This window comes from Phycodurus eques, chromosome 8 (assembly GCF_024500275.1).
Source record: "Phycodurus eques isolate BA_2022a chromosome 8, UOR_Pequ_1.1, whole genome shotgun sequence".
Lineage (NCBI taxonomy): Eukaryota > Metazoa > Chordata > Actinopteri > Syngnathiformes > Syngnathidae > Phycodurus > Phycodurus eques.
The window spans coordinates 29,469,842-29,481,569 of record NC_084532.1 but is presented as its reverse complement, the minus strand read 5'-3'; the positions used below and the strand labels follow the sequence as shown (position 1 = coordinate 29,481,569).

General features: G+C 45.8%; 1 protein-coding gene across 1 annotated transcript; it reads left to right on the top strand.

The window, feature by feature from the left end:
- The first annotated feature begins 324 nt into the window (after positions 1-324).
- On the top strand, positions 325-10,980 carry slc34a2b (solute carrier family 34 member 2b). Its single transcript, XM_061683485.1, has 13 exons — positions 325-440; positions 1,619-1,672; positions 1,754-1,888; positions 3,595-3,723; positions 3,826-3,969; positions 5,296-5,407; positions 5,492-5,687; positions 6,563-6,658; positions 6,939-7,050; positions 7,936-8,103; positions 8,612-8,728; positions 10,012-10,136; positions 10,215-10,980. The coding sequence occupies exons 2-13, from the start codon at positions 1,627-1,629 to the stop codon at positions 10,740-10,742; spliced, it is 1,908 nt and encodes a 635-aa protein (XP_061539469.1). The 5' UTR covers positions 325-440; positions 1,619-1,626; the 3' UTR covers positions 10,743-10,980.
- Positions 10,981-11,728: the final 748 nt, after the last annotated feature.

Genomic DNA, 11,728 nt, shown 5'->3' with positions numbered 1-11,728 from the left:
ACAGTAACCAAGTATTTTGCACTTCTGCAAGGGTGTACTGGATTGACATCCACGAGGGGGCGCTCTATTGACAGTCCAGCATTGAAGACCACTGGCAAAAAGAAATATTGAATATAGAAAGTATATCCAACTAAAACATTCGCCTCTTTCAATTACAATACAAGTCACGATTGCCATAAAGCTATCACGCGCGCAGATGTAGGCGTGTGCGCGTCTGGGCGCGCGCATGCGTGGGCCCGACCTTTGCACCCGGCGTGTGCGCGGCGGGCCTATAAGAGCACCGGGCCGGGCCGCCCTCCCCGCAGCAACGGGCGTCCCAGGTGCGGCGTTCCTCCTTCGGCTTTCGGGGCACGACCTCCTGCGGGTCTGCTGATAAGAACCAAAATCAAGCGTGGGAATAAGTGGCTTCGGCATTCGTGCATAAAGGCGCTCTTGTTCAGGTGAGGCTCACTGAATCGCTGCGTGATTGACGACATTGCGTTTTGATTTGTAGGAGCTCGAAAACGCATAATCGGAAGCGATGTTGGTTGCCTTTGAACTTTTTGAGATTGACAAGGAAAACCAGTCTGAGCGGCGTTTGCGAGCCCTGCAGTTGTGAATTGCGGCGGCGTGCCAGGCGCGTAACTGTGAAATGTTCGGTGCCGTGTGTGCTTTTTGTCACCATTCCAATTCCCCCCCAACAAAAGAAAAACTCATCAATTTTCAGGTCAGATCAACTGTAAGACAATGAAGAACACCATGACATTGTCGTTTAACAAAAAGCTGTACTTTATTGTTGTGTTTGTAGTTTGCAGAAATTGAAAGTCTAAAGGACTGAGGACTAATGTGAATATAAGAAATAATGTAGGAAATATTCGATCGATATTTTGGATCTTCACATGAACCACGGATCGACTCGTCGCATTAATTCAGACTGGATTTTAAGAGCAGAAGTGCAGCACAGCGGCCGAGTGGTTGGCACGTCTGCCTCACGGTTCTGTGGGTTTGAATCCTAACTGTTAAAATGTGCAAAGACTGAGAACAATTTAGCACGGAATTGTGGAGATGTAGCTTAGGACTCTTTTTCCTGCATCTTTAAAAACTAACCTCGTGAAGACAAGAGGTCGGGTGTGCAGTATTCTTGGTGGCACGAGTCCCCTCCTCCACTATTTCACCACCGAGCGCCCTCATTCCATACAGTGGCCATTCGGCAGAATGGCCACTTCCTCATTCATTTGAACCCGAACCCGCTACTCCCAGCGGAGAGCGTGCAAGTGGCCATCAAACTATGCCCATGGCCTGAAAATATACATCGTCCCTGACCTGTGATGTGATTTGTGTTTTTTGGGCTACAGTGTCTTGCTATCTGGTGGTTCTGACACTACTTCCAAACCCGGAAGAATTGCAATCGTCCTTTATGATAACAACAATTGCTTTCGACGCAACCGGGCGAGAGAAGACAGTGTTCGGTGTTCTCGGCATCCGCTTACAGTCACGTTTACAGTTCTGATACTACCTCCAAGGCTAGAAAAATGCCTGCTTGACTTGCGGTACAGCGACAATTGCTTTCAACACAACAAGGCTGAAGAAGTGTTCGATGTTCCAAGCATTTTGTTTGACACAACCGTTCCTTCTGCAGATCCTGCCATGGGTCCCAGACCACAAGTGGGGACTCAGGGTTCCCCAGGCTTTGGTATGTCATCCCCTACGAGACACTTTGAGACTCCATGTTGTTTCCTCGCTATAATTTTCTTACTGAATACCTCTCCTGCAGAAGACAACGATAAGGGCAGGCAGGACGGAGACATGCTGCCGTCGTACTCCACCGTCAATCTGGTAAACGACGACGCAGTTGAAGAGGATCCGTGGGAATTGCCGGAGCTCAAGGACACGGGCGTCAAGTGGTCAGGTGAGATTGTTTGAACCGAGGAGGTTCCGCTGTCCGGGTTAGGTTGAACTGACAGTTCATTCGTCTGAGTTTCTCTTAGAAATTCGGCCCCCAAAGCCAGTTTCTCTGAGCCATGTGAAATTTGGTGGGGAGGTCTGTTATGACTATTCCCACAAAAAAATTCTAAAGAACCCATGCCTTCAAATATACAAGGAGCCTGCTATTTTGGTTTGAAGCAGCCAATATAAATCACTCTGGGGGGCACCACAGAGTGTTGGTCCAGGGCCCCTTACAATCTAAACATTTTCACCCTGCAAAATTCGGCAAGAAGCGCTCAAAGCTCGTTTTAATCGAAACCTCCTGATGCAAAATGCGCATGAAGTTGGAGAAAAGACAAAAGCTCTTGTGAGTGATGAAGACATTGATGACGGCTAAATTGTCCCAAATGTTTACAAAAGTATGTGTGATGGGGTCATTAGGGACTCAAAATCACAGGTGTCAAATACAAGGCCGGGGGGCCAGATCTGGCTCTCGGTCTCAATTTATGTGGCCGGAGAAAACTTGCCACAATTTCCTTGACATCCGTTTAAAACTAGCCATTAAAAAGATAATTGGCAAATGCGGGGGCAATAAAATATGATGATGAATTATTGATGATGATGATCACACCCAGAACAAGTTGCGTAAAGGACAAGACGTTACAAGCTAGACGCCTTGTTTGGAAATGAACACAATGCAGCTTAGTTTCTGGCAAACAGACTTTATGGCTTGCAAATGTTTTTTTTTTGCTTTTTTTTTTCAATAGGGGGTTGCAAATGTAACTTTAAGCAGCAATTAAACAGATGATCTCAGGCTCTTCAAGATGCGACAACAAAAGCCTTTGGTGGTTTTATAACACCATCATTCACAGTGTAATTCTTGCACTTGTGTACGTCCTTCAGTTCCCCAAAAGAATAGACAAAAGTATTCACGTTGCACTTTCCCAACAAAGAAAAGATTCCGATTTTGACCTTTCCTTTTTAAGTTGTTCCTCCAAAAAACACCAACATTTTCAAATGGATCAACAGATCAGTTGTCATTGTTGTTGTCTCCACCTGGTTTGATTGTCGTCACGCCCCAACATGGAGGCGCTGCGGGGAAAAAAATGTCACCCGTCCCGAGGTTCCCAAAACATTTCAGAATTCAGTTGAAAATATTCTCGTTTGTTTATAAAGCTCCGAATGGGCAGGTTCCATCCTATAGTTCTGATTTATGCCTCGCGTGATCGCTGAAGTTTGCGGGGAAAGGAGATCCCGGCCCAAAACTCTGGAATGACCAGATGAGACCAGCCCCCCACCCTGCTCGTGTTTAAAAACCCATTTTGCGCTCATGGACCCCACGTGAAAGTCGCCAGTTTGTGCTTTTATTGTGTCGTTCTTATTACCTTCTTGTAAAAGGTGTTTTATGTCTGCTTGTGGTTTATCTAATGTTCTATTTGACCAATTTATTTATTGATGGGCAGAACTTTGGTTAACTCTGTTTTTTGGGGTTTTTTTTTTTTGGAATGTGCTTTATCACTTCAATTGGATTGAATTGTAACATGTTTTTAATCAATAAAAAAAACAACACATATTTGATGTTTATCAAAAGAAGATACAACATCGTAGGCCCCCAGCTGTTAGAAGTGCCTACAGATGCCAGATCCTCAGCTCGAATTCTGACCCTGGCGGCGCTTTCCATGTTTTCAGATCTGGGCACTAAAGGGAAGATCATGCGAGTGGTGACGGGCATCGTCAAGCTGGCGTTGCTGCTGGGACTTCTCTACCTGTTCATCTGCTCTCTGGACGTCCTCAGCTCGGCCTTCCAGCTGGTCGGAGGTGAGACGGAACTTCCTCCTCCTCCAACGATTCTCGCTGTGTTGCCGAACTTCTGCCGAGTCGGGTGTTCGGCGGGGGTCATCTTTGACACTTTGTGCGTAGGCAAAGCTGCCGGAGACATCTTCAAGGAGAACATGATCCTGTCCAACCCGGTGGCCGGCCTGGTGATCGGGGTGCTGGTCACAGTGTTGGTGCAAAGCTCCAGCACCTCCTCGTCCATCGTGGTCAGCATGGTGTCCGCTGGATGTAAGAGTCGTTTGACATCATTAATTAATTACAGAAACCGCAGTGGACCTCTTAAAACTCAATTTGCCTTTGACATTTAAACACACACCCATTGGCCTAATTTTGCTGTGGTTATGAAAGTCCATTCAGTTCATGGATTCTTACCCAATTGATTGGAAGCAGTTTTCAGTTTTTGCGGAGTTCTCCACATCGCGGTCCCTTAAAGATCATGTGGACAGATCTTTCAAGACCCAAGGAAGATTGTTTTGCGACAATATAACCACCAAACCTACTAAAATAGTAGACTCTCTACTCTAACCAGAAAAAAAACCGAGTTTGATTCTCGCTTTTTCCATTTTTTTGTAGTAATTATCAGTTGAACATGGGTTGGTTTCATCAAAACCACACGTTCCTGACACAAAGCAGGGAAAATGAGCTTTTTGTGAGAAGAATAGCGTCAAGCAAAACGGGGACTTCAACGCTAACATGTACATCTTTTTCGCTTATGTGACACCTCAAACTATAAAACAACAAAAACAAGATCAAGAAAGGACTTTGCAAAGCAAAATCATTTCTGTGCAGATGCACAAATGAGAAACGTGACGCTCACTCACCGTATGGCTGGAGTTGAACATCACGCTTTTGACATGGCATTCGCCATCTCACGATCACGACACACACTTTCTACTACCTACCGCGACGCATACTCAGTTTATACCACACATATATACACAGTCGTGTTAAGATGTCCGGCTTGACAAGTCGAGATTCGTGATGTTCGACTCAAACGTTGTGCTGATCTCAAATCCAAAGCGATGCCACGTCGCCATCTACAGGGATCTGCTCATCATTACAGCGGTTTACAAACTTGATTTTCACAGACGAGCTGGGCGAGACCCTCGTCCATGGCAGCCTGTTGAAAAACGTACTTGGCGAACATATTTTTCGGTGTCAGTGAACGGTTGGATTCCAGCCGATTGTCGTCGTTTATGACCGTATGGATCGGCAGCTGCTGTGTCAAAGACTAACAACGATTTAACGTTTCGCAAAACGTCCGCGAGGGGATCATCAGAGATGAAAATCGTCTTCGGTGTTAAAAATACCACTCAGATTTCAAAATGGTCTTTGAAGTGAAATATTAACTGCGGTTACGAAAACAAGCCCATCGGGGGAATCGACTCTTTCGTCGTCTTTGTCGATTGTTTATGACCTTATTGCTAGACGGCCGTCAAGACTACAAATTGTCTGTTTACGGAAACCTGTGCGGAATTGTCTTTCACGTGTTCCGATCACTCCCATCTATTTGCCTCATGCCTTGATGTTTTTTTTCTTTTGTATTTTTTGCAGTGCTGGAGGTTCGGTCCGCAGTGCCCATCATAATGGGCGCCAACATCGGCACGTCGGTCACCAACACCATCGTGGCCATGATGCAGGCGGGCAACCGCAACGAGTTCCGCAGGTAAACAACACGAATCCGCTCCGACGCTTTGTGGCGTTCGCCGCACGCGTTGAAGAACGCCGCGGCGCGTCTCCTTGCGTCCAGGGCCTTCGCCGGCGCCACCGTGCACGACTTCTTCAACTGGCTCTCCGTGCTGATCCTGCTGCCCCTGGAGGTGGCCACGGGCGTCCTGGAAAAGCTCACCCACCTCATCATCCAATCCTTCCACATCCAGTCGGGAGAGGACGCGCCCGACCTGCTCAAGATTATCACCGAACCGCTCACAGACTCCATTATCCAGGTACACAATGGACGGACAAGCTCGCAAATGAAAAAAGATTAATCAAAGGAACTTAGCTTTCATTATATTTAATTATACCCTTTTGAGTGCTTAAGTATTATTACTGTTCTTCAACGCAGCCGCTTTACTGTTTCATAATGAAGCCATATGAAGAGCCATTTACATCATCAGTGGTTCCCAAACACTGCTGAAGGAATCAAATACAAAAGCTGGAAGAATTTGTTGTGAATACTGAAATGCTCAGTTTTGATTGATAATGTTGAACTGGACTTTTGAACTGAACTGAACTTTTGAGGGTATTTCCAAGTGGCAGCAAAACAGATCGACTACCTCTGAAGCTTTGGCTTCTTTTTATTTCCTAAAAAAACTAACAAAAAAAAAACCCCATCTAAAATAATGAGGACGTCGAGTCCCTGTCAGTAATACTAAAGTAAATTTAAATGTAAAATATATATATATATATATATATATATATATATATATATACAAAAAAACTGCTTGCAGTAAATTCTCCAATAAATGAAATGTTCACAAACACACAAATAGTTTTTGTTATTTTGGGGAAAGTGCAACATCAACAGTTTCTTTTGTTTTTTGGTGGAAAAGTACAGCTTCAATAGTTTGTTCCTTGTGGGAAAGGGCAGCATCAATGATTTGCCCTCTTTGCAGGAAATGCAAATGAGATACAACACGACTTGGATGCAAATTCAATTTGTGCCACTGCCGAAGGAAGGGAACTTGGTCGTAAACCGAGGACCCTGTTTGCATGTGCTCTTACGCCGCAATTAATTATTATACCAGACCGCCGTACACACGTCCCACTTTGGGAACGGCTGTCCTCTGATGTTCGTCTAACACTTCTTTCTCTTTCTCAGCTGGATAAATCCGTCATCACCGGAATCGCCACCGGGCAGGAGGCCGCCAGAAACAAGAGTCTGATCAAAATCTGGTGCAAGAAGAAGACCAACACGGTAAGAAAACTGCACAGCGGTACCTTGACTTGGGAATTTCCAAGATTGTAACTTGATTTCTTCATTAAAAAAACAAAAACATAAGCAATAAAGTGGTTTTACGAAGTGTAATAACTGCAATTGCGAGCTTGGTCACAGAACAAATTAAACGTGTAAGTCAAGGCAAATAACAACTGCAAGCATTTCCCGTTTGGTTTTTCTTTATCTCTCAAAAGTGGAACGCGATGTAAAATGGTTGGTGAAAATAATTTGTTCGGCTCTCCCCCTGGGTAAAATGAAGACGTTCTGGAACGTGACGGTGGATCTCTGCCCCGCCGGCGCCGTCTGCTGGGAGGAAGGCAACCAAATGTGGACCGAGAAAAACAGCACCGCGACGCACTACCTAGAGAAATGTAAGCCTCGCCTGCCTACCTTTTGCTCAAAACGCTCAGTCAAGAGCTTCCTGTGAAATATGAGACAATGACCTCCTCCCCCGTTTGGACAATGCCCACCTTTGATTGGTCCCGCTCGCTGACTCAGCAAATACCTTCGACCGGCTCAATGAGGCTATTCATGCCAATCCGAGACAATTCGGTCTCCAGTTGAAAGTAAACGATCGGTTTAAAGTCGGATAACAGCACCCGAAAACCTGAATGGGAAGTAAACAAGTCCCAAAAGTCGCGTGTCCGTAGTGTTTCTACTCCTTACTTTGTCAAAATAGGCTTGTTACTTCTTCAACTTCCGCTGGTGACAAGACAGCGTTAAAAAAAAAAGAAAGGGAAAGTCAACCGTGGTTGAGAGCTTGTGATCAATTTGTGAATTGATGGATTGAGATCGTCGGGAGTCGCAGGCGTTAAAAGAAAGTGTCCACACCGACGTGGAGGAATGTGAAACCAATCTCGAGGAGCAAGATCTTACCCACTCGTGCTATCATTCCAAAGAACTGTTCGATGTCAGCTCCTTAAGAATGATTGTTGGTGTTTTGTTTTGGAATTGTTGTTGCTTCTGGCGGTCAAATATTCCCCGTGTAACCTGAACAAACACATACAATATAAGTAAGGAGTATTTTATTTTCCTCTTCTCACTGTGATGCAAGCCAATAAAAGGGAGAAAATAGTTTCAGTTCTTCCATTGTGCCAAGACATCAAGACATGAAGGTAAAAAAGGAATTTGGACATTCTACTTCTGCACTTAAGTACATTTCAGTCCGTTCTTTTTTTCCATGACTTAAGTACAAGAGTTGAATGAGCGTTGCGACTGTTCTTCACTTAAGTATTTTGTTCCACGTGCGCCCGCAGGCTCCCACATCTTTGTCAACGCCAACCTGTCCGACCTGGCGGTGGGCCTGATTCTGCTGGGTATGTCGCTCTTAATCCTCTGCAGCTGCCTCATCCTCATCGTCAAGCTGCTCAACTCCATGCTGAAGGGCCAGGTGGCGATCGTCATCAAGAAGGTGCTCAACACAGGTAAAAGACAAACCAGCACCAGCTTTGCGCCTGCGGGCCGGTTTTGTCTTGAATTTGAAAAACATTTTACAGCGCTGGAAAAACTGACCCAAGAAAAACACTCTCTTTCCTATTTTGACCAATTTTCATCTTCTGCAAATAGCGTTCCAAATGATAATATTCATATTTGGAATTTGGGAGTTATGTTGTCGACAGAAATGTTGATTTTGCTCAAACACGAATGCAGAAATATCAAAATCCGAGAAACCGATCGTTTGGCAGTGATCTTTTCATTTTTTCCCGGAGCTGTACGTATGTATGGATGTCAACATTCCGCCTGCTCGATAGTCATCACATCGACTTTGGTGGTGATGCTTGATGAGCGAAGCGAGCAAAGCCATTCCTGAAGCTCGACACCTCACTTTCAGGCCTTCCTTGTCCTGACCTGTGCGATGAAGAAAGCCCACGAACAAACGCGTGTCGTGACCCGACCCGCGTTTTATTTGCCACCTTTTTGTGATCTTTGCAGACTTCCCCTTCCCATTCGCCTGGGTTACCGGCTACATCGCGATCCTGGTGGGAGCCGGGATGACCTTCATCGTTCAGAGCAGCTCCGTCTTCACCTCGGCGATAACGCCTCTTGTCGGTGAGTTTAGTCGCGTTGCTATTTTATGCCACCGGTTTGAAGTCTGGTGGCACAGCGGGAGAACGGTTCGCACATCCGCCTCACTCTTCCGAGGTTAGTTTAATCATAGTTTACACTGTGTTATTTATAATTATTTGAATTATAATGAACACCGGTACACTCGCCTGACTCCGGCGAAGGCAGCGTGTGTTCAGTTCCCACTTGGTGACTGTGCGAATGTGCGTTTGAAGGGTTGTTTTTCTATATGTCCTCCGCCTCTCGCCCAAAGCCGGCTGAGGTATGCTCCAACTCACCCGCAAACCTAATGAGGCTGGATGGATGATTGGATGGTTTTTAAACCTTGGCTCCCTGTCAGATTCTTTTAAGAATGAAGAGAACATTTCCCATTCAGGAGGAGCAAGGTTGAATCGAGGGAACTGTGCCGTTCTTGCTCGTTGAAGACGCTTCACCTTTAATTTAACAGGCTTCTTCAGTTCTCACTTTCCCTATTTATGCCTTGGTGAATGTGTCCCCTGGGGGCGGTCAACAATAAGGTGATGTTGACCGATTAGTGAAACGACTCCCACATACCGGAGTCGTCCACTAGCCTTGCGGCAAAACAGCTCGTTAAGACCACTCTTCCCATAGAATGAGGCAATCTTTGTGATCGCTACCACGACCCGGATGACGGCGACTCAAAACAGACATCCAATACGCAATCGTTGCTCGCAAGCTTTCGGTTCGGAAAATTGTGGGCAGGGACAGAAACTAGCTTGACAAAGCAACCAATGTCTCAGTCAAGAGCAGAGAGAAAGCAACCTTTCCGCCAGGAAGAAGATACTGTCTGACAAGACAAAAACCCCTTTATTGTTTTTTCTTCTTAAAGGGACTAAAAATGCAGCAGCATCATGAAACATTTAGGCAACACGAGCCCCTCGTATTCATCAATCTTCCAGACGTCCCTCTCGTCGGCCACTTGGCTAAGAGATCATCTTTCCAGGGAGTCCTGGGTCTTTCCCACGGGTTGATGATTTTAGTCGAGAGTGGGAACGTAGGCGAGGACGACCAGTAAATTGAGAACTTTCCTCACCAAGACAGACCGATCATCCTCTCGCATTGTACCTCTCCGTAGTGGTCAAAGAACTAAACGACCATACTGTGAGAACACAATGGCAGTAAAGCATAAGTACCCCTAAAGAGATATTCAGTAAAACCTCGTTCTTGCAAGGAAGCTTATTGCACACAAAATTGAAAGGATATGAAAAAGTTTTTCAAAAGTCAACTCTGCCCATGTGTGTCACGAGGTATCGGTGTCATCAGCCTTGAGCGGGCCTATCCACTCACTTTGGGTTCCAACATCGGAACAACCACCACGGCCATCCTTGCTGCTATGGCGAGCCCGGGAGAAACGCTGGCCGACTCACTTCAGGTACGAGAGAACAACAACTCCTGTCGTGTGTCTTCGTTTTTGTTTACTATTCGGAGATCCGTCTGCTTTTCCTGGTAGATTGCACTCTGCCATTTCTTCTTCAACATCATGGGCATCCTTTTGTGGTATCCGATCCCGTTCACACGGATCCCCATCAGGCTGGCCAGGGGGCTGGGCAACCACACAGCGCAGTACCGCTGGTTCGCCGCCCTCTACCTCGTCTTGTGCTTCCTGGTGTTGCCCCTCGCCGTATTCGGCCTGTCGGTGGCGGGCTGGCAAGTCCTGCTGGGCGTCGGGGTGCCCGTCATCGTGCTCGTCGTCTTCGTGATTCTGGTCAACCTCCTGCAGTCGCGCTGCCCTCGCTTCCTGCCCCGCTTCTTGCGCACCTGGAACTTCCTGCCGCGGCCGCTGCGCTCGCTGGCGCCCTGGGACAGCGTTGTGACGTCGTGCCTGGGCTTCTGCGGCCGCTACTGCTGCTGCATATGCAAGTGCTGCAACTGCTGCCAGAAGGACGAAACGGCGCGCAAGAAGAGCCTCGAGTTGTACGACAACCGGGCCGCGATAATGAACAACGACCCGAAGGTCATCCGAGGAACTCATCTTTAATAGCGCCGCCCGTGAAATGTGTACAATTACGAACAGTTATCTCTTGACGTTAATGATTCCTGCGACTGGACTATCTCCTCCACGCTGTAATCTCAGTGTTGGGCTGCTATGAACTGTCTTTACACTGGACCCGGTGAATATTGGTCTATAAAACCTTTCTATCGCTATCTACACTCACATCAGGACTTTTTGTATTTTCTGTATGTATGGAAAAAAAAATTCTAACTGAAACAGAATGTTAAGGGTAAAATTTACATATTGGTTTTCCTTCAGTATTTAAGACAAAATCAGCGTGTGAATACAATAAATTCCCACTTTTTTAAATGAAGTAGTGCTTGTTTGCTTGCTGCAAAAAATGTACCGTTTATTTTATAAAGGGGGTCCTTGCTTCAGACTACAGGTGTCCAAACTTTTTCCTGCAGGGGCCCCATACAGAAAAATGGAAGTATGCACAGAGCACTTTGACATTCCTCAACCTTTAATTCATTGAACATGATGAAACCAATTCATTAAGCAAATTACAAATAGTTTTGTATATAAATGAGTTTTTTTGGAAAAACTGCAGCATCACAGCTCCCTGTTTAAGGTGAAATGCAAATAGTTTGGCATTTTTGTCAGGATTCTGGCCCTGTATCCCTCTTGAATAGATCCGCCCCTGCGCTGAGCAGATCTCCACATTCCTCAAAACCGAAACTAGCAATCTGTAGTAAAATGACAATCTTACAAGTCAAATCAGTGTTTACTTGAGGATCATTGTGATATGTTCACAAATCGGACTTTGACACGGAGCGGAACGTGTGGAAAATCAACGAGGCTTTATTAAGGGAAATGTTTTACATGTTTCTGTAGTTTCTCTGGATCTTTGCCTAGCTCGAAAAGTTCAACATAAAACCAGTGTCTTATTATTAGTAGTAGTTTTAGGGCCGTTTCACCCATGGGAGATGTCGCAAACCAAACCTTTTACCTAGGTACTTTTGTACTTTGGT